General features: G+C 36.7%; 1 protein-coding gene across 1 annotated transcript in view; it reads right to left on the bottom strand.

The window, feature by feature from the left end:
* Window positions 1-5,391: 5,391 nt before the first annotated feature.
* The window catches only part of TMOD3 (tropomodulin 3), an 84,811-nt gene continuing 65,927 nt past the window's right edge, over window positions 5,392-24,275 (bottom strand). Inside the window, exons 6-10 of the mRNA XM_037020997.2 lie at window positions 21,708-21,838; window positions 19,902-20,009; window positions 17,170-17,313; window positions 16,048-16,192; window positions 5,392-10,291 (exon numbers count right to left, since the gene is read on the bottom strand). Coding sequence (XP_036876892.1) covers window positions 10,257-10,291; window positions 16,048-16,192; window positions 17,170-17,313; window positions 19,902-20,009; window positions 21,708-21,838 — 563 coding nt within the window. The 3' untranslated portion in view covers window positions 5,392-10,256. The remainder of the gene's footprint in view (window positions 10,292-16,047; window positions 16,193-17,169; window positions 17,314-19,901; window positions 20,010-21,707; window positions 21,839-24,275) is intronic.

Genomic DNA, 24,275 nt, shown 5'->3' with positions numbered 1-24,275 from the left:
TTTGTGCCAGTACCATGCTGTTTTAGTTATTGTAGCTTTGTGCTATAGTTTGAAATCAGGGAGCATGATACATCCAACTTTGTTCTTCTTTCTCAAGACTGCTTTGGCTATTCAAGGTCTTTTGTGGCTCCATGAAAATTTTAGGATTATTTGTTCTAGTTTTGTAAAAAATGCCTTTGGTATTTTGATAGGCATTGCATTGAATCTCTAGATTACTTTGGGTAGAATGGACACTGTAACAGTATTACTTCTAATCCATGAGCATGATATACCTTTTCATTGTGTCATCTTTAATTTCTTTCATCAGTGTTTTATAGCTTTCAGAGTACAGGTCTTTCACCTCAGGTATTTTACTATTTTTGCTGCAATTGTAAATGGGATTTATTTTTAATTTTTTTCTGCTAGGGCATTTTTAGTATATAGAAATACAACATATTTCTGAATATTCATTTTTGTATCCTACAACTTTAGTGAATTCACTTAATCTAATAGTTTTTTAGTGGAATCCTTCAGGTTTTCTATTCATACTATCATGTCATCTGCAAATAGTGCAAGTTTTACTTTTACTTTACTGATTTGTTTTTAAATTTCTTTTTCTTGTCTGATTGCTGTGGCTAGGACTGCCAGTACTATGTTGAGTAAGAGTGGTGAGAGTAGACATCCTTATTCCTGATCTTAGGAGGAAAAGCTGAAAGCTTTTCACCATTGAGCATGATGTTAGCTGTGGTTTGTTACATATGGCCTTTATTATGTTGAGATATGTTCTCTCTTCTCTACCCATTTTTGTTGAGAGTTCTTGTGAATGGATGTTGAATTTTATCAAAGGCTTTTTCAGTATCTGTTGAGATCATCATATGATTTTTATCCTTCCTTTTGTTGATATGGTATATTATGTTGACTGATTTACAAATGTTGAACTACCCTTGCATCCTTGCATGATATAAATGCCACCTGATCATGGTGAATAATATTTTTCATGTTTTTGAAATTTGATTTGCTAATATCTTCTTGAGCTTCTGCACCTATGTTCATCAGGAATATTGGTCTGTAATTTTCGTTTTTTGTGGTGTCTGTCTGGTTTTGGTATCAGAGTTATGCTGGTCTTATAGAAAATTTGGAAGCATTACTTCCGCTTCTATTTTTTTGTACAGTTTCAGAAGGATATTAACTCTTAATGTTTAGGTAGAATTCACCTTTGAAGCCATCTAGTCATGTTTGTTGGGAGATTTTGATTACTGGTTCAATTTTGATACTAGTAATTGGTTTGTTCAGATTTTGTTTCTTCCTGTTCAGTCTTGGAAGATAATAATATATTTGTAGGAATTTATCTGTTTCTTCTAGGTTGTCCAACTTGTAAGCATATAATTTTCAGACTTCTCTTATATTTTGTATTTCTGTGGTGTTGGTTGTGACTTTTCCTTTTTATTTTTTGATATTGTTTTAGCCCTGTTTCTTGATGACTCTGGCTATTAAAGACTTAAAAATTTTGTTTATCTTTTCAAAGAACCAGCTCCTAGTTTCATTGATCCCTTCCATTGTGTTTGAAGTCTATTTCATTTGTTTCCACTCTCATCTTTATTTTCTTCCTTCTATTAACTTTGGGCTTTATTCTTTTTTCTAGGTTTTTCGGGTGTGAGGTTAGGTTGTGATTTTTCTTAATGTTGGCTTGTATTGCTATAAACTTCCATCTTAGAACTGCTTATGCTGCATTTTACAGATTTTGAACTGTTTTTCATTTGTCTCTGTATTTAATTTCCTCATTCCTTTCTTTGTTGACCCTTTGGCTGTTTAGTAGTGTGTTGATTAGCCTCCATGTTTGTTCTTTTTTTCTTTTGATTGATTTCTAGTTTCATACTTTTGTGATCAGAAAAGGTACTTAATACAATTTTGACCTTCTCTAATTGAGACTTTTGTGACCTAACGTGATCTACCCTGGAGAATGTTCCATGTTTTTGAAAAGATGGATACTCTGATTTTGGATGGAATATTTTGTGTATCTGTCTGCTAAGTCCATCTGTTCTAATGTGTCATTCAAACCATGGTATTTCTTTGTTGATTTTCTGTGTAGATGATCTGTCCAGTTGTTTAAGTAGAAGTCACTTACTATTACTGTATTACTGTCAATTTCTGCCTTTATGTCTGTTAGTATTTGCTTTATATATTAGGTGTTCTTCTTTTGGGTGCATAGATATTTACAATTATTATATCATGTTAGATTGATCCTTTTATCATTATATAATGCCTTTGTGTTTTGTTCCTTTGTTTTGAAGTCTACTTTGTCTGATATAAGTATTGCTACCCCAGTTTTTTTCCTTCACTTCCATTGGCATGGAATATCTTTTTCCATCCCTTCACTTTCAGTCTGAATGTGTCTTTAGATCTGAATAGGCTCTCTTGTATGCAGCATATAGATGGGTCTTGTTTTTTATCCATTCAGCTATCCTATGTCTTTTGATTGGAGCATTTAGTCCATTTACATTTAAAGTAGTTATTGATACGTATATATTGTCATTTTGTTGTTTTCTGGTTGTTTTGTAGTTCTTTTCTGTTATTTTTCTCTTGCTTTCTTCCCTTGTGTGTGATGACTTTCTTGTGTGTGATGGATTCCTTTCTCTTTATTTTTTGTGTACCTATTAGAGGTTTTTGGTTACCGTGACGCTCATACATAACATCCTATGTACATAGCAATCTGTATCAGGTTGATGGTTTAAGTTCAAACACATTCTAAAAGATTTTAAAATTATATCCTTCTCATGTTTTATGTATATGTCATAATTTACATTTTTATTTTGTGTACCCCTTGACTAATTTTTCTGTATACAATTGATTTTACTACTTTTGTCTTTTGAACTTCATACCAGCTTTATAAAGTGTTGACCTACTAATACTGTCTGGTTTTACCAGGGGAATCATTTTCCTTTCATAATTTTCTCACTTCTAGTTACAGCATTTTTTTTTTACTTAAAATAGTCCCTTTAAACATTTTTAATAGGGCAGGCTTAGTGGTGGTAAGCTCCTTGATCTTTTGTCTGGGAAACTCTTCATCTCTCCTTCAATTCTGAATGATAACCTTGCCAGGTAGAGTATTTGTGGTTGTACATTTTTCCTTTCATCACTTTGAATGTGTTGTCAACTCTCTTCTGGCCTGCAGTTTCTGTTGAAAAATCAGCTGATAGGCTTATGGGGTTTCCCTTCTATGTAACTAGGGCTTTTCTCTGACTGTTTTAAGATTCTATCTTTAATCTTTCTCATTTTAATTATATATAGCTTGGTGTGGATGTCCCTGGGTTGACCTTGTTTGGGACTCTCTGTGCTTCCTGGAACTGGATGTCTGTTTCCTTCAATAGGTTAGGGAACTTTTCAGCTATTATTTCTTCAAGTAAGTTTTCTACCCCTTTCTATTTTTCTTATGGGAGCTTTATGATGTGAATGTTAGTATGCTTGATGTTGTTCTAAAGGCCCCTTAAACTATTCCCATTAAAAGTTTTTTTTTCTTTTTGCTGTTCAGCTTGTGCTTTCCATTACCATGCCTTCCAGATCACTGGTCCATTCTGCATCCTCTATCTATTGACTCCCTCTAGTGTATTTTTATTTGTTATTGTATACTTTAGTAGGTTTTTAAAAATTTTCTCTCTTTGTTGAGGTTCTGAGTTTATCCATTCTCTCAAGTCTGGTGGGCATCTTTATTATTTTGAACTCTTTGTCAGGTAGATTGCTTAACCCCATCTCACTTAATACTTTTTTAAGTTTTGCCTTTTCATTTGGAGCATACTCGTCTCATTTTTTGTTTCTATGAATTAGGTGAAACAGGTACCTCTCTGTCTTGAAGTAGTTGTCTTGTGTAGGAACATCCTCTGTGTGGACTGCATGTGGGGGTACATCACATCTGCAACTGATATGGCTTAGAGGGACAGGGCACCCTAAGGTGGCAGGCTGGCTAATGTCTGGACTCTGCTCCTGTCTGCACTATGGAGGTGGAGGTGTGAACAGTGGTGCTCGCCAGCACCTCCAACACTGGAGAGAGTTCCAGCAGTTCCTCCACCATCTGGCAATTCTTGGGTTAGTAAATGGGTTTCCTTCTCTTATATTCCAGTTGCCCTTTATACTGTTTTCTCCCCCTGTGCCCAAGAGAGTGAATCTGTGCATGAGTTCCTCAGTGATCTCTCTCCCTAGTGCAGTTCCTAGCATTGGGGGTGGGGTTCCTGTTATTACCGTGTTTCCATTTCTCCTGCAGTTCTCTATGTGGTCTTTGTTGTGCAGAAGCTGTTTTAGCCCTCACTTCTTCAGGAGGAACTGCTGGGCAGTAGGTGTAGATTTGGTGTGTATGTGGGAGGAGGTGAGTTCAGTCTCTTCCTCCTATGCTTCCATCTTGGATCCCTACTCCTCCCTTTGACACTTTTAAAGCATAATTTCATGGTTATGTAGCAAACACATCCATAATAATTAGCACTAGCTCCCGAAAGGCAATTTTAGAGACTCATCCAGAATATGAGAAGTGCTAGCACAATTTAATCATAAGGTTGGCTGTTTTTTATAGGGGCTAGCCGTAAGACTCTGCCTATGTTTGCAAATAGGAGTGGGTAGGGGAATTGGGCTGTGATTTCTAAGGCTTCAATCATTGCAGACATGTAGGAAAGCTTAACGTTTGAAAGACAGAAGATATTTGGCAATTTTGGATCCACACATGTGGTCAGCCACCCCCATTAATTGGTACCTAAAAGAGGAGGATGCCACTGGACTGAGCATGAGGGCACTGTCTCCTCACGAACACAGTTCCTGGCACCATGTCCACACAAACTTGCAGGAGCTGGAGTTGCTTGATAACTCAAATGCCTGACCCTCCAACTCACCAAAGGGACAAGCATCAAGGCCTCCTGACATCCATCCTTGGGAGGCTAGCCAATATTAATGCTCAAGGGAGAGCTTTCATTCCCTGAGTTTCAGAACTCTGATAATTTTACACGATTTGACACTTATTGCTAGAAGTTTCTTCAAACCTATCATACCTCTCACTGATTTTCTCTCTTGGTGGAAATAGGTGAGTGATGAGATGTTTTGCTTTACTGTAAAAATAACATCCAGTTTATTAGCAGGATTGGGCCCCTTCGGGTCCAGAATGCACTGTATCATAGTACCTGTTTCTTCACATTTGTCAATTCAGTTCAATATTATGGACAGACCAGACTGAGTACTGACAATATTAGACTCAACTATATGAAATTCCTATTCCTTTGGGTAAAAATGGTCAAGTATTGACAATGTTATACAGTTTAACTTAATAGGGTGGGATAGAATAACTCAGGGAAATTTATAAACTTGTTCTTAAAGAGATATGTAAAGAATGAACTTTAGAACAAAGGAACTAAACAGATTTTTCAAGAAGTCCAAGTCTACAGGGATATTTGATAAACTTTATTGAAATTAATTACTCCACTTAGTGGTAAATTATAAATGCTTATAGTACAAAGTCTTCAAAAGAAACTTCAGTGTGCTATCATGAACTAGGTTAAAATTTAAATACCAGTATTATAAAATTCACTGCTTTAATATTTATAGAAACTGAAAAAATAAACATTTATAGCATTTTGGATATTTTAGTATTAAAAATGTTTAAATAACTGATTTCATAATAGAATAATGCACTGTTACAAAGATCATTTTCAATCTCTTGAGTATAATTAAAACTGATATAATTCATCCAAGACTGAAAAAAAATAGTAGGCATTTATTGAAATTACATAGGTTTTTATGCTGTGTATATATTTGCACATGTATAAATGCTATTCTTTTAAAATAATTCTTAAGCAGGCAGATCTAAAAAGTTGAAACTAAATCAAAAACTTTTTTTTTTGAGTGGAGGCAAAATTTAAACTTCTACAAATTGTCATATATACCCACTAAGAAGCACCCAGCACTTGTTCTTAAACCTTACTTTCCGATTGTATAAATATGGACCATGATATCTGACAGAAAAATTTTAGGTCAATTACTTTGCAGCAATTAAAACATACTGACTGTGTAGAAAGGGAGTTAAGGAGTTAAAGGGGTTAAACTTGACATATACGTTGTTTAAAGGGTGTCTGATTATCTTAAAAACTTATTAACTTGTACCACAATGTTAACAGCTGGTTGTGTTTAATACTCTTATTATCTATTCTTATCTATCCACTAGGGCAGGTGCCCTAAGCAGCATTCTTTATATGTCAGTAAAGGCTTTCTAAAATAGTTGGTAATGACTTAGAAGTAGTTTAATTTCTTTTTTCCCTAGGTAATCCCTAAGATAGGCTCCTCTGAATGATCAGACTGCAATTAAGAGTTTAACATTAATAAAATATTATAAATGTTTTATTATAAAAATTTGCTAGTTTCACTTTTTAAAGGGAAGAACTTATGGAGTTCAATTATAATGCAGGAAAGGCCCATATTAAAATGACATTATGTGTATAAACATCTATTTATAAATATATTTTCTCAATTTAAAAAGAGTGTTTTTTTTGGAAAGCAAGTCTTTTGGTGAGAAATATCTAGAAACAAGAATGCTCAGTGAGAGCTGATGGACAGTTCTAAAGGTGTTCAGAACCAAGGACTTGCAGCCCTCCTCTGAAGCAGCGACAGGAGTTGCTTGGGCACACCCATATGTTTGGTTCTTCTGAGTGCCATATCTTCCAGTTACTACTATTCAAAAGCGAAGTGGCTTGTGGGCGTTATGCAAGTGAAATAAATCAGACCAAGAAAGACAAATACTATATGATCTCATTTATATGAGAATCTATAAAAACTGAACTCACAGAAACAAGACCAAATTGGCAGTTGTCAGAGGCAGGAGTGAAGGGTGGGTGAAATGGGTGAAGGTCATCAAAAGGTAAACTTCCAGTTATAAGATAAATAAGTCCTGGTGATGGAGTATAGCATAGTGACTATAGTAATACTGTATTGTATATTTGAAGGTTGCTAAAAGAGTAGATAAGAGTAGATCTTAAAAATTCTTATCACAAGGAAAAATAATTTTTTAACTATGGGAGGTGACAGATAATAAATATACTTATTGTATTGATCATTTCATGATACATGCATACATCTAATCATTATGTTTATACCTTAAACTAATAGTTACTAATACAATGTATAATTCAATTATATCAATCAAACTTGAAAAAAATTTCTTTAAAAGCGAAGTGGCATTGTAAGGCAGTTGAACTGCAGAAAATCTTAGTTGGCAGAAACAGCATGATCCTCAGATCTCCTGAAAGGTAACAGTGGTTCCTGGTTTTATAAGGAAAAAGTAAGGCAGCTCTGGAAACACAGAACCAAAAGTGTAAGACTTTATGAAACCTCAGGAATCTTTTCAAGCTTACTTTAACAGCAGCAAGGGTTAAATATAATGTGCAATAGAATATGGCTAACATTTTATCAAAACATTTTTCTTTCATAATTTTTATTATACCATGGACTTCTCTTTTTAAATGAAAACACATCATATGCTGTCAAAAGGAAAATAATTTACAGAATTCTATTTACATGTAACTCTTCCAGAGTGCATTTATCACACAAAGCAGGTATATAGGTTATTTCATTCAAATAACAAGATTTTGCCATTTAATGAAAAAGATAATTCTCCTTAAAATCTCTTATAAATGGCTAATTTGTTAAAACACAAAATGTTTATTTGGTCTTTCAAATGACAGGCACCCTTAGAAAATGTATTTCACCTATACTTTAGATTTCTACTAGGCTTTAGCTACAAGTGTACAGCACCAAAATCCATTTTAATGATATCAATATTAGTTATTAATATTATTTTAATACATAAAATTGCATGTAGACATACTGGAAAAATTAGAACTTCAGACAAATATGAATATAAAGTTTATAAAATTAAAAGCTTTTAAAAAATAGCAATTTAAAAATGGAAAAAATTGTCTTTGATTAGATAACCAGGTGAAGTTTAAACTGATTTAGACTACAGACCTAAAGGTTTTAGAAAATCTTTGGTTTAAACATCAAGACTATTTCTCAAAGCTAATCTCTTAAAATATCAAAGCAATATAGACATACTTAAAATTACTAAAAGGTTAAGAGGTGCCACAATTTTAAAGATCAAAGTAAACATCAGTTTCCCCCTTATAATTACAATTATTGAAAGATTTTCTATATTCAGTTGGATGTGTTCATCTTTAAAGTTATTTATGAAGAAATCTTCAATTACAACAATGAACTATTGCAGCTCAAAACTGGAATGGTACAAGCAAAACAACTTCACAATTTGATAAGTATATGAAAAAGATACTACCATAAGTATGATACAGAATTTTAGTAGGGTCCCATCTATCCATATGAAAAAAAACTTAAGGGAGGAAGGGGTACTATTAACAATTTACCGACTTAAGAGGAGAGTGCGAGTGAGGGGGCCCTGCTGAAAGTGTATCGCTAGCCTAACACACCTGCTCCACGCTGACTCCTCCACCCTGCGGAAACAGTGCAGTCTCTCAAATCAAGTACACTTCCAAAGGTGTATATGAAAAGGAGAGAGAAACAGAGAGAGGGAGGGAAGGAGAGGCTTGATAACTTGGGTGTGGGGGGTATCAGTGGCCCATTAACTACAATGGAAAAATACAGTGACAAGTCAATCTTCGGCCCCTTTAAAACACTGGATACTAACTGAAAAAAAGCAAATGCTTCCAGTTCTTATAAGGGAAGCTTTGCCTGTTAAGAAAGCTCATTGCCAAAGTATACAAGAAGCTGCCTAGTTTATTAGACCAACCGTCCAGCCCAAGCTGAAGGAGCGGATATTTTGTAATCCAATTTTAAAAAGTTAATAAACTAACAGACCTCTCCCCATACTCTGAAATGAGATTCCTCCATTTAGAAAAATCTCCCTGTAAATGAATACAGGCAGGCCTGAATTTCTGAGCCAGGATCACTTAGATTCCTCCCGCCCATGCCCATCTTCTGTAGCTGGAATGCCTCTGCCATCTTCTGCTGCAGGGGCTGCCCAGGGATGGCAGGGATACAAGTCCAAGCCCTCTACTGCTGCTGGTTCTGGAGGCAGCCTTCCCACCACAGAACACTGCTCAGTTGTTCACTTTAATACTCAGAGAGAGAGGAAGACATCTTTTGTTATGACAAATAACTTTTACACAATACGGACAAAGAAGTACATGATGAAAGGAAACAAAATTAAGACTTACGAAGAATAGCAGTTTTCCTTATTGGTTAAAAAATTTCTAGCAAATGGTGATTAAATACTGCCTGGCATGTAGGAATGTTTCACTATACTGTGCAACACAATTTATATGCATGCTAGTTCCTAATTTACAGCAACCATCAGTTTAAATGACCACTTTGCATACTCCTCTAACTCCATGTTAGTTATCTTTGATTTCATGTGTTTAATAACAGCTTATTTTCTTTGACCCTAAATAACCAAGAATTGGCTGTAAACCTTTTATAGGCAAAGAAATAGCTTTCCTATTCAGATGCTTCTACTATGAGTTTTCACAAAAATAACACCCCATTATTAAAATGAAAACCTGTAATGAATTTAGACATAAACATAACTATACTTTAAAAAAAGTATGCAGCCCAGCCGAGCTGATGACTTCATTTAAAAAGCTCCAGGCATTGCTGAAACACGTAAGACAAGTGCAGCAGCCGGGGGTGCTCAGTGACCATCTTCCTTCCCCTAGAGGTCTACTTTTCTTCTAAACAGATTATCAGAGTTTGAGTTGTCTGTTTAAAAATTCTAGCATTTTGCTTTCTTGATAGAAGCAAAAAGCACACTCTTTGCCAAGTTTACGTATTCTAAAACATGGAAAAGTCTCCATGTCACAGAATAAGAAAAGCTTTGAAGTGCCTTGGTACCTAAGAGTGCAACAGTAATTCTGATACAGCAATATCCCTTTTTGATTTAAAAAAGATTGGTCCTTAAAGTGTTAATATTGTTCTGTAAAAATGACTTCCTAAACTTTTTTACAATTGTATTTTTCTATCCAATTCTCATCATAAACAATTCAAGTAAGCTAAATTAAAACTAATTTTAGCAGAAAGTAGAAATAATGCTTTAAAATACAAAATAACACCTACTGATTTTACAATTTGAAGCTGGTTAACAACTTAAACTAGAAAAAAGATATATGTAGTTAAAAAAAAAAATTTCCAGTCTTTTCCCTTCTACCCAGGAAAATGTTACATTTGATATCACCATCATGACCCTTGGTGACCTTCTTAAGTCTTCCAAAGATAATATCTTGGTTAACTTACTGGTGGTCTCCTTCAACTCGTCTCTTGCGAACTATGAGAAAAATAAAAGAAAGTATGTTAAACATCTATGTTAACTTGTACAATGTTAATTTGTTTGTAATAAACAAGTTCCCACATAATCCAGTTACAGCTGTAATAGAAATGAAGTGTCCATCTCCAGTTCACATGGCCATTAAAATAAAAAATTCACATTCTTCATCTTTGTCATATACCTGTTGAGAACTGAGGGGCTTCAAAAATCATAGGTAGTAAACTCTTTAACATCAGCATGAGTAATTTTTTTCTGGATACATCTCTCCAGGCAAGGGAATCAAAAGCGAAAATAAACAAGTGGGGCTACATCAAACTAAAAAGCTTCTGTACAGCTAAGGAAACCATCAACAAAACAAAAAGACAATTTACTGAATGGGAGAATATATTTGCAAATGATGTATCCAATAAGGGACTAATATCCAAAATACATAAAGAATTCATACAATTCAACACTAAAAAACCCCCAAATAATCTAATTAAAAAATGGGCAAAAGACCTGAATAGATATTTTCCAAAGAAGACTTACAGATGGCCAACAGATATATGAAAAGATGTTCTACATCACTAGTCATTAGGGAAATGCAGATCAAACCACAATGAGGTATCCCCTCATGCAGGCCAGAGCGGCTAATGCCAAGGCAAGAAGAAGTAAGTGTTGGCCAGGATAGGAAGGAAAGGGAACCCTCATACACTGCTGGTGGGAATGTAACCGGGTGCAGCCACTATGGAAAACAGTATGGATGTTTCTCAAAAAACTAAAAATAGAAATGCGATATGATCCAGCAATTCCATTCCTGGGAATGTACCCAAAGGTAACAAAATCACTAATTTGAAAAGATATATGCTTACTGCAGCATTCTGTTTATTGTAGTATTATTTAGAGTAGCCAAAATATGTAAGCAACCTAAGTGTCCACCAACAGATGAATGGATAAAAAAGATGTAGTACATAAATACAATGGAGTATTATTCAGCCATAAAAAAATGAAATCTTGCCATTTGCAACAACGTGATGGACCTAGAGGATATTATGCTAAATGAAATAGAGAAAAACAAATATATGATTGCATATACATGTGGAAGAAGAAAGAACAAATAAAACAGAAGTAGACCAGAGACCCAGACTGGTGGTTGCTGGGGTTGGGGGTGGGGTAGTAGGGAATGGGTGAAACAGGGGAAGGGGGAAAAATCAGAATGTTTGTTATTTTGATCTGGGTGATGGTTACATGAGTGTATAACACATGTCAAAATTCACTGAGCTATACACCAAGATTCGTGCATTTGCATATACCTCGATTAACAGCAGCAGCAAAGAACTGAGGGGCTTCCAAGTGAGAACTCTGCCCTAATTAGCTCAACTGTGCTCACACAGCAGCAATATCAGAAATCTAAAACAGAATGGTCACCAAGCGCCTTCAAGTCACTGTGCCTGTCTCATATGTTTATGAAAACAATGTATACCTCTATTAAAAAAAAAGAGTAATATATTATTGTGTTAAATTGTGAAGTGACATTCAGGTAGCTGGAACAGAAAGGACTAAAGGTAAGTATCTGCATGCTTTTCTGATTAGGCACTACAATGTTCTTAGTTTGTGAAAGAACAGATGAAACACATTTTTGTCATTTTTAAAGGTAAGTGCCTTGCTACTGTTCTTCAAATTTTTATTTTCATCTCCTACAAAATGAACTGGATTAGGATGCAACAAATGCAAAGTAATGTGATGAGGTCATAGCTGGCTCCCATGAACTTTGGCTGCCAAAGTGGTCAGCCTAGTTCAGCTGATGGAGTAGAGAAAGGTACATATATCTGAGGACATGCTGGCCTCTTCATGGACTGGTGACCTGAAACCACTAGGCTGTGCTCATAGCAGGGCAAGGTCTTCAACTTCAAGATCTTACTACCTTCACTCTCACCCATCAGCCACTGGAGAGCGTGTGCTGAGCCACCAGGTCAGGCTCCTCAGCACTGTGCCCAACTCCTATGCAGAGAGGACAGAAAGCACAGGTTTGGAGTCAGTGACAGACTGTGACTCAGGGCTCTGGCACTTTTTTGTCTTGTGCTCTTTGGTAAGTAAGTTAACCTCTCTGAGCCTCAACTCAACCTCTGTAATGGGAGAATAATGGTATCAGTACCTCATGGCCATGCAAGTAAAGGTACAATATGCTGCTTAGTGTAGTACTGAGAATGCAGTAAGTATATAATAAAGACTACTCAGCTTCATCATCCACCATGGGTTGGTCCTGCGGCCCTGGGCAGCCATCGTTTTAGGGGAAGGAAGCCAATTAACCTTTTATAGTTAGAAGACTTTTGTGTGTTACTGGTTTTGATAATATTATCAGTAAGCTCCTGTTTAAGTTAGATTGTTGGTCTATTAATCTTACGCTCTTCTGTTTATGGAAGCAGGTAGGATTGTGCAGGTAGGAACTGGCTGTGTAACAGAGAAATAAAGAGCCAATAGGTGCACCTGGCCTCTGGCCAAGCTACAGATACTCTGCTCATGATATTCTCTGATTGCTGGCTTTTCTGTTTGCTGGCCTTCAGTAATGAGACCTGACATTCAAGTGATGTGCATAAAAGCCTGTCTAGCCACTGGCTGGGTGCTGGCTAGAAAATAAAACCAGTAGGACTAAAGTATCAAGTTACCATGAATATCTTCATACTTATCTAATTAAGGATGACTGGCTCTAATTTTAGTCCACATTAATGAAAAACAAGTTCCATGTGTTTCCTGAGATATTAAGGAAAAAAACAAATGGAGACTTGAGTCCTCAAACACAAACCTAATTCATATATCAAACCAGATCATTCTTTGGGTAGAGCATTTCCAAGAAAATTTTGAATTGAAGCAGGGTTTGGATGTTATTGGCAAAACACGTTATTGAAAAATATGTTGTAAGCAGGATCTATAGGACAGAGTAGAGCAAACAAAAAATTGATTATGTAGTTAGCTAGTGTAAGATAGTAATATGAGACTCGAAGTTCAACTGAATATTGCATGTATACCATATAAGCTTTTTGCTGTTATAGCTGCAGTACTTCTTAGCTGGAGAAATGGTGAGTAGGTAGGACTATTTCAATGAACAGTTGAGACTAAGAAAACAATGAGAGAGGGAAAGACATTATCAAAATCAGAATACCAAAGATGAGATAAAGCACTATTAGCAAGGTGAAGACAACATACTTGCCCAGGTGATTCTGTACAAGTTTCAAGTCTTGTTCCTTAATACCTCTTTCTGGTGTCTACATAGTAGACTGCACGTAAGAAAAACATATTCTTTACACTTGCCACCTTAATCTCTGGGCAGAATAGGGCAAAGTGTAGAGTGAAAAGAAAACCGAGCCAAGGGTGATGTGAGCACACCAACACAGAAGGTGGGGCAAAGAACCATTTCCAATTCCTCTTTCTCAGGTGGCCACTTAGCAATTCCTCAGTTCATCCTCTAGATGAAAGGCTTATAAATTGGGCCCAGTAACAATTCTTTGACAATTTCTTTCCAAAACCCACTCCAACAATAAGTTTGCAATACTTCATGATTAGTCAATTATGAGTAAGTCCTAACTAACCTCATTTCCTATCTCTAGAGGAGTAGTAAGAATAAAGGGTTTTTTTTTGAAGTATAATTTTAATCATGCATTCAGTGGCCTATAATGTCTCTTAAAGACCTCCCATAAAAAATCCAAAGAAATCAGTCCTTTAACCATGTAATTTTAGTGCCTTCTACCAGCATTCCCTCTCTGTCTGCTGACATCACATTTTTATTGTCAGCTTTAAGCAGCAAGTACTTGTTGGAAGGTTACTCTGGAGGCAGGACCCTGATACAAGGGTCAGTGCTCAAAACCTGCAGGCTGCTCTCAGCATATAAATATCTTGGCTTACTTCAAATTTGAGCTTGTGTCCATGCAATTCCCCACCCCAGGAATGTCCTTCTTCTCACTTCATGCCTGAGATCCATGTCTGAAAACCTTGTTTGGATCAGATGAAACACCGCTGGTTCTAGAGAGCTGCCAGCACAAAGCTGTTTGCTTTCCTCCAGCTCTGCTTTGTGTCGGTTCACAACTTCAGCATGGCCTCCTTATCCTCTATGACTTAGCCATGAACACTACTCAACTGCTCGGTGTCAGTTACTGTTTTCCTCTGTCCCCTCATCTTCGCTCTGCCCAAATCTGCTTTCTTTTTTTATAGAAATCTGGGCAAAGCACCCATCACACTAGGCAGAAGAGCACGGCTGGCGTCCCTGTTGCCCATGTGGGCTCTGTGTTGCTCCCTCGGGACAGCTGCTGGTGTTCCTGCCTGCTGGGAGGGACACAGGTGACAGAGGTGGCTGGGCTGCAAGGTTGCTGTGGGATCCTGGGAAAGCTAAGGCAGTTTCAGAAGACAGGAAAATGGAGGATACTTCTGGACTCAGTTTATGGCTTTTTGCCTATTACTTACCAGAAATCTACAACTTTGAGCAGAGTTCAAACTCTATCACTTTCTTTATTCACCTAATAAATCGTAATTAAGTACCTTATTTATTAAGTCAGACATGGTTTTAAGAGAGTTGTGGATTCGACATGGCTCCTTCCTTCAAAAACATGGAGTCTTTGAAAATAGACAATTACAATGAAGTATAACTAAGTTTAAAAAGTAGCTGCTTTATAGCCAATAATCTATATGTTCTTAAAGCTCTCCAAATATTTGTGAAGTTTGGCCAGACTTGAGAAATACTGTTCTAAAAGGCAGAACTAAATACCTGAAGGAAAAAAATAGGAGCCAATTTGTGAACCAAAACTAAAAGAATGTTGATCACTTTGCAAACCATATTGACAATCAACAATTCACCAAAACACACCACTTTTCTCTCTTAAAAAGCAAAAGGCCAAAATATCTATGGCAACTATAGTCATAAAGGACAGAATGGGTTTGAACCAACACTTTTCATAGTGATCTGGATTAAAGGAATGGAACTGTTATTTTTTTCTGCTCCAGGAACCTTAAAGAATGCAAACTCAAATATGACGAACGCTTAAAAGAACTGCATCACTTAAGGTCTTATTTAATTCTTGTCTTTTAAAGTATTTCAAGGACAATCACCAAACTTAAAAGGAGCCAATTTTTGGAAACATGTAAAAACAAAATGATAACCATCATATTCTTTAATTCAGCTTTGGCTGGAAAAGTTACTTCAGACAGAAGCACAAGCCTCAGCAGTCGAACCCAAGTCATGTAAGAATGGGAGCCCACTGACCTAACTGTGCAGGAGACAAGCAGCCCATCTGGGCTGTGTTAAGAACTCTGGGAAGAAGGCATACATACACATACCACTGACTGTAAGACTTGAGCTAAAACTATTATTATTCTATATTTTATCATATAAAATCGAATTTTTAATCAGAGCCTATTTGATTTAAAGGGCAAAAAACTTTCCTGTAATGTTGAAATCTTTGTTTTAATAGCTCCACAGGGTGACTTGCTACTGAACGAAATATTTGTTTTAGGAAGCATTTACTATAGTGCTTGTTGTAGAAAACTGTCCGCTTAAATATGTGTTACACTAAGCAGATTTTACCCACTAACCCAATAATCACTACAACCTTACTTCAACTCATCTCTAGTTCAATCAGTGTAAAAACAACCATGCAGTATTTAGAAACAAAGGCCAAGTAATCTTTCTTTCTTAAACTTTATTTTAAAGGTTAAAAAAAAAGTTCCTCCAACACATTAGCTTACTGATACAATCCAGAAATTCATTCTGATGTTGCATATAGTCTTACCTAAGTCATTGTTTTTTGTTACCGCATTAGCTGCCCTGGTTCGGGGTCCCTGTTGTGTAAACTGATACCCAAATTTAAGGATATTTGTATTTTCCTCAAGCATCTTGGCCATTTCCAATTCTACAGCGGTCCCCAACTGCTGCCTCTGGAACAATCAGAATTAAAGAACAGCATTAATAAAGTAGATCAAAATACTTTCAAGGTTAAGTCAAGACTAAAACATTCAGGTACATGCTAATTCTGTTGGTCTTTTAAAATTTCCCTAATTCTTAAAACACATAAGAGAAACAAAATTTTAGAGTTCAGTATATGATCACACATCAAAAAAGTGTAAATTTATACAAATGAGATACCATTATTATAGGGTGACTATAATAAAAAGAGACAATATTAAGCATTGGCAAGAATGTACCCTCAGACATGCTAGTAGCTATGTAAAAGGAGTGGTTGCTGTGGAAAACAATTTATCCACTCCTCAAAAAGTTAAACATAGAACTATCATATGACCTAGCAATCCCAGTCTTATGTACCTATCCACGAGAAATAAAATCTTATATTCACATAAAAGCTTAACATATGAATGTTCACAGCAGCATTACTTCTACTCTTCAAAAAGTAAAAACAAGCTAACTATAACAGATATTATTCAGCCATAAAAAATGAGTTAAGTACTGATACAGGCTATAATATGGGTGAACCTCCAGAATATTTCACTAAGTCAAAGAAAGCAGAAACAAAGACCACATGTTACACAATTCCATTTACATGAACTGTCCAAAACAGGCAAATATACAGAGACAAAAAATAGGTGAGTGGTTGCCTAGGTCTGGAAGGAGGAGTGAATAGGGAGGGACTGATAAGGCGCATGGGTTTCTTTGGGGGGGTGATGAAATGTTCTGGAACTAGACAGAGGTGATGGTTGCACAATTCTATGAATATGCTAAAAACTTACACCAAATACAGAAAATTAATGTTCTGCATGCCTCAAATATCTGCTCATCTCCTTTCAGGCCACCATCTCCCCAGGGGCTCCCTGAAAGCCCACCCGCCACAGTCTCCCGAGTTCCCCACTGGCACAGCACTGTGGTTGTGGCTTCCCAGTTACTGCTGGGGAACACCAACCTGGTTGTCAATCTTGAGCTCTATCAGTGTTTCATTATCTCTTAAGGCATCAATCAGTGCTAGAACCCCAACTCCTGTAATAAAGTTGGACTCCATATTTAAGCTCTTCAAATTTTTGTTCACTCTTAGCATATCTGCAAAAGCCTAAAAATTAAAGAAAAAAAATATTTGGAGATTGAAATTTGAGAGCACCTATTACACACTGTACATTGCAAACAAATGCACTAATTAACACAACTACCTTAGTATTTCTCATTAGACTGTTTTAGCTTGACACACTACCTCACAGGCCTCACATGTACCCTGTCACAATCTTTAGACTTTTTGTCACATGAAATTTTCTCCTGGTAACATTCTCTACTTCTGTTTACACTCATATGTTCATTCAGACCCTATGCTATGCTTTCTCCTGTGACTCTCACACTTCCTTAGTTTCTGTGTAGGACTATTTTCATCTCTCTTTGAAACTTTTCTTTCTTGGGTCCTGATGTTGCTGGGTCACTATGAAGCTAAAATGAGAGTAAATTATGGACCAATTTCCAAGGTAGAAACGAAAAGGACTGCCTAAGGCAGAAGGCCGGAAAACATCACGAGGAACTAGGACTGCAAGAGCACAAAGCCCATGGAGAAGAAGGGCTGAGTATCAAATTCCTGAAGGAAAGGTATGTCCTCAGTCTGCTTCCATTACATTGCTCACAGGGTGTGGTAGTGCTAGGCATTTGAACCGGTGCTTAACAAACAGTGTACTAATTACAGAAACCTGGAAGTGAGAAGAGGGGGATGAAGTGAGAGGGAAGTTAGAATACGAGTGTGAGTTCATATAAAACAGCCCCTTGGAGGGGTCAAAGCAAGGTCAAACTTTAGAAAATATGGGTAAGATCAAGTATAAAATTAAAGTCAAGTTAAAGAAAAGGCAATAGGGGGCAGGGATAGTGGAGAGAACTTGGGACAGATACCTATGCACTTGTATTTTCCATTAGTGACAACTAGCTATATGACCTGAACAAATAAATCCCTTACTCAACCATCTGTATGTATATTTATGCAATATCACCGATGGCCCATTATTTGGTAAGTATTGCTCTGTAGATTCAGGAATAAAACAAGTCCCTGCCTGATGGAACTTACATTCTAGTTGGGGGCCCATATAATCAACAAGTAAGCAAAATGTAATGTCAGATGGTAAAAAGGGCTGTGGAGGAAGGAAAAAGACAAAGTAGGGTAGATGGGTTGTGCTGGGGCTGGGGTTGTATTTATACAGGGTGGTCATGAAAGGCCTCACAAGAAGGTGACATTTGAGCAGAGACTCAAAGAAAAAAGTGAAACTGTGTGGGTATCTTTAGGGAGAAAGTTCTAGGCAAGGGGAACAAGCGTAAAGGCACTGAGTTGGGAGCACATATGGTATATGTGAAAAAGAGCATGAAGGCTGCATAGCTACAGCAGAAAGAAGGGGCAAGGAAGGGAGATGAGCGCTGCTCATGTAAGGCCTTAGAAGGCCATTGAAACATTCTGATTTTACATTCTCAATGGGTTAAGGAGGTGCTAGAAGGTTCTGAGTATAGGAATGGAATATTTACATTTTAAAAGAATCACTTTTGATGCTGTGTAAAGAGCTGACTTTGGAGTGGCAGCTCAAATGGAAATAATCCAGATTGGAGAAGACAGTGGCTTAGACCAGAGTAGTCATTGTGAAAATGGTGAGAAATGGTTGGATTCTAGAAATATTTTGAAGACAGGCCTGGATACACATTAAAGATTGTAAGAAAGGAGTGTCAAAGATGACTCCATTTCTTTTTTGTCTTGAGCAAATGAAAGAATGAAGTTGCCATTTAGTAAGATAGGACAGAGTGTGAGAGAAGCAGGTATGGGATGGAAGTCAGGAGTTTGGTTTAGAACTTAGAACTGAGATGTCTATTAGATATCCAAGTAAAGCTGTTAAATAGGTAGCTGGACATGAGTATGGAGTTCAAGAGAGAGGCACAAACTGGAGATAATAACATTGGTAGTAACAGGTAATAATATGGGTGTAAACAGAGAAGAGGGCCTAGGACTAAGCCCTGGGCCTCCAAAGCTTAGAGGTTGGGGAGATGAGGAACCAGCCCGGGCACCAGACAAGGGATGTCCAGTGAAGCGGGAGGAGAATCAAATGGGGGTAATATCCTCAAAGCCAAGTGAAGAAAAAGGTTCATACCATGACCAAGTGGGATTCACTCTAGGTCAGATAAGGAGAGTCATATATTAGGAAAATAGTGATGTTTACTAGAGTGAGCCAGGTATGAGGTTCTGTTTTAATATACAAAAATTAGTCAGTGTTAATAAAGGAAAAAATATTATAAAGGAAAAAAACCACATGACCATCTCAAAAGACACAGAAAAAGCATTTGACAAAATCCAACACTATTGATGTGTAAACAGAATCCTCTGCAGATGTTAAAAGAATGGTGTGGGACTTTATGTACTAATATGAAAAGATCTCTAAGATATGCTGTTGAGTGAAAAATTAACCTGCAGAACATGGCATATAGCATGACTTCATCTGTTTTAAAAAACTGTAAGGAAATACAGGAAAAAAAAAAAACACTCATAAACAAGTAGTCAGTGTATTGTCTATTAGCTAAGCATCAATTGGAAAAAAGGGAGTGAAATCCTGTTCATAAAATATGGCTAGCCACCTCTGTAACACCCTGGTACATAGTAATAATTTCAACATTATCAATAGTAAGCTTACTTACAAAAGCAACAGGGTCGTTGCTCCGGGTGGCTGCAAGACTGAAATACTTCACATGTGTGTTGGTTTCCAAAGCCTTCGCAAAATCTTTTAGGGTTGGAATTGGGATATTCTTGAAGACAATAATGTGAAATTAACATTCTAGTTTTCAGGAAATTCAGTCCATTAATCAAATATATTTATACTTACTTTTTTCATTAAGATATACTCAGAAATTTTATAAACACAACAGTCTACAAATGAAAACAATTCAGTCTCCTCCATATTATCTATTTGACTTCTCTATTATTATGGTACATTTATATAAACTACTACCTACAACAGAGTATTTCTCACCATTTCTCTAGCATTTAGGTTAAATTCTATTTTTTAAATTATTCATATTTATAAAAAATAAGTGCTTGAGTATTCAGAGTGGGTCCCCACTTCTCTAGAGACAGATGTGTGAGCCCACCTCTACTGAGTGTGATGCCCGAGGCGGATGACATGCTGTTCTCAGTCACTCAGTCTGAATCAGGTACTAAGAGAGATTGATCCCTACATTCCTTGAAATGTGGAAAGACAGGATTCTAGAAGTCACTTATTTCTCTCTAATACCAAGACTTTAATTCCCTGTAGCCTGGTTATTTTCACATCACTGTTGTTGATTTAGAGACAGAAATCATGAGGCCTGAATTGTTTTAAAATTAAGATTAGTATCAACTAATTAGCTTTCTCCAAGGTTTTCTTTCCTCCACTCACAGGAAGGAACAACCACTACTAAAGGAGCACAGACATCTTATTCCCCGGTCCTTGTAATTTCCAGATGCTCCCTCTGCCCCCAGTTCAGATAAATCAAAATTTTAAATGAGTAATTTGTAATGAAGCTATACATAATGGCCAATACCAAGAGACAGAATTACTCTTTGGTAATTAATTATTCCTATGCCCTCCTAATTCATTTCTTCTTTCTTTATCCCAAGGAACAGTTGCATTTTTTAAAGATCCCAGAAAGCCTACTTCTAGGTTTGTCTATTCAGGAGAAACAAAAACATATGTTCACATAAAACATTTATTCTATATGAATGTGTACAGTGGCTTTATTCATAATCATCCCAAACTGAAGCAACCCTTATGTCTACCAATTGCAGAATGGATAAACATATTGCCACATATTGTCCACTAGAATACTACTCAACAATACAAACAAATAAGCTACTGATACACACAACACAGATGACTCTCAAATGCAGTATGCTAAGTGAAAGAAACCAGACTCAAAAGGCTATGTACTGTATGATTCTATTTGTATGACATTATGAAGAAGGCAAAATGACAGGGAAAGAAAAATGCTCGGTGGTTGTCAGGGGCTAGAGCTGGGGCCAGAGAATGACGACAAAGAGGTGTGACATGTTCTAGATCTGACTGCTGTGGTGGTATGCAACTGTATGCACTTGTCCAAAGTCATATAATTGTACACTAGAAGGGGAGAAGTTGACTATACAGAAATTATACCTCAAGAAACTTGACTAAAAAAATCAAGACTAAATACTCTTAAAAGTAGGCGGTACTCTGGAAAACAGAGAGATTTATGCTGACAGTCTGTAAGAGTTACATTTTTATGTAATATTCCTTAAAAAGCAAGTCAGAAAAATACTGTAATGTTTCTAACTTCTAAAATGTGAAGGAATCTATGTTAGCATACTGTTAGGAGCAAAACCTTTACCTTCAGGTAGAAAAAATTATACCCTATCAAAACTGCTCAGCTCTCATGCAGGATACAACTGACCCAAAGCAATTCAAAACTTTGTCAGCTTATTAGCACACCTACCTTTATATTATTCAAATTAACTTCAACAAGATGAACATCATTTTCTTTAATTCTCTTTAAGCTCTCTTCCACATTGGTTGGATTTGGTGGCTCATCAAATACTGGAAGAATCTTTTCACCTTTTACCACATCTGTAGTAACAAATGAAAGGAGCAGGAGTCTCTCTGGCTGATGCTATTACAGCGGATGCATGTGGTTAGCCCACATCATATTCACACTCACACTCATACACACCTTCAGCTGAACTAAAAGTTTTCTCCCCATAATTGCTAAAAGAACCTTTATATATTGACATATTTCAGGCATGTAAATAAGAATTTATTGAATATATGCCAAACGTAATTCAACATTTGTTTGCAATGTGTTAGCCTTCAAAAATGAGTATTTTCACTGCCTCTTGGTATACTGCAAGATATCTTTATCACTAAAATATATTTGACAACCCTAATGATCCTGTTTATTTTTATCAATGTTTAAGATAAACTCCTAATGTGATGAAACCTAGTATCTCATGTCACTGTTTCTGAATTTGACTGGTAATTGCTGTAAAGGCAGTAAGAATCACAGACTTGAGGAATACCGTCTCGATGAGAAGAGAAAGGCGATGGAAGAGCACATTACCTCTTCCTTTCTTGGGTAGTACTACAAAGTAAGAAAGGCAGGGAGAAGAGTTAAAAATAGGGAGTGGGGAGACAGAGGGAGGTGATGGTACGCAGAAGAGCTACTGAGACAAAATTCCAAAAGTTACTGCCCTCCTTCACTTGGATCCCTGCCCTTCGCCATATATACAAACCATATCCACATACAGGGCCAGAATACAAGCCATGTGAAGTTGAAAAAGGACCTGGAAGCCTGGGCCCTCTAATGAGATATACATGTGCTTTGATGTGTGTGTGGAGGAGTATGAACACATGTGACAGGCAAATTTTTATGATAAATCTTCTGGGGAGACCACTCATAGATAGCATCAGATTCTCAAAGAGGCAAATGATCGCCACAATGTTGACAGTAATTGACACAGGAAGACTGACGGGGTCTCTGGTTTAGTTCTTCTCTTCTTCCCTCTAGCTTTTAGGAGCAAAATGCATCTTAAGACAAGGTATAATGTCTACTTACCCAGTAAATTCCCTCCAAGAGTATCCTTTTCTTTTCAACTCTTTCTCTCGCACGTGCATGTGCTCACACACACACATACACACCATTCTGAGGAGATCAACTCAGATAAGGTCTTAAAATTATTTTGCTGAGTACAGTGAGACAACGAATTTGACTGGATATGTACTGTTGGAACTCAACCAGGAGTTGGGAGGGGTGCAAGTTGTAGCACCCCAAAATCTCATGACTATAGACTATCTATGGTTAAAAGAACATATGGGATGTGAACAGATCCCAGAAATGGGCTGCTTTAATTTGTCTGATGGTTCAAGTACAGTTGGAAAATATCCATCATATCATAGATAAATTTTCACAAATGCCTAGGGTGCCTAAATGGTTTTCTTGGCTTCACTGGAGATGGCTGGTAATTATAGATTTGCTTTGTTTATGTCACCGTATTCCTATTATGTCAATATGTGTGTGCAAATTAGTTAGTAGTTTAAAACCTATACATACTTAAGGTACTATACAAGAAGATATGTCAAAGAAATAATCAATCCTCCCAAGTTTCCTTCATATGCTACATCTATAGCTTTTCTTCTTCCTTCCTAATTACAAACTTTAAATAGAATTCGTGCCTCATATCGAATTTACCGAGTATCATAATTCCTCCAGGTGGTAAAGATACCTCGAGACAAGTGCTGGGCATAGAAGCCACAGGGCATAAATCTGCAAAGAAGTAAAAAGCTAACCTTTGCAAACAATATGGCTTCTCTCTCACTTACCAACTTTACATTTCCCTGTATGGCCCCGGAAGATGACTGGTTAGCCAGAGACGGGTAAGATTCCTCAAGGGAGGAACAACCTAAGACAGGCACAGTCGCAGGGGGGCCATCAGGTGAGAATTTGGGGATCAACAGAGGTGAGGCTCAGAACCTCACCCCCCCTGCTTTGAGAGAAATCTTCTGCATCCGTGGATGTCTTGCTGCCCTTGTCTAGCCTGGATTAATACTTAGTCCATAGGCACACACCTGATCATCTGATCATCTACATTTGCCTTCTTACAGCACTAAACTATGTTTTCTACCTTTATCTTGCATCTACCTACCACTTCAGCATTTTATTAAAAATAAAAATAATAATAATAATAGGAGAAATGTGGGATCAACATATAAATCAAGTACAAAAATCAAATGAATATTCATATTTGACCTGATGGTTTATAGGTCATATTGCATGATCAAAACCGAAAGTTTCTGTGATGACTGCCCTTGTACTGTTCACCATGTAAGAATTTATTCACTCTGTAAGAATTCGTTCACCATGTAAGAACTTGTTCGTTATGCTTCAGAAGATTGGAGACTGACGAGAATTAGGCTTGAGATGGATTAATGATTGTACATTGAGCATTGACCCCCCTATACTGAATTTTATTGTTGTTAACAACCATTTGATCAATAAATATGAGAGATG

The sequence above is a fragment of the Manis javanica genome, chromosome 8, assembly GCF_040802235.1.
Source record: "Manis javanica isolate MJ-LG chromosome 8, MJ_LKY, whole genome shotgun sequence".
Lineage (NCBI taxonomy): Eukaryota > Metazoa > Chordata > Mammalia > Pholidota > Manidae > Manis > Manis javanica.
This window is presented reverse-complemented; position numbering and strand designations above follow the sequence as displayed.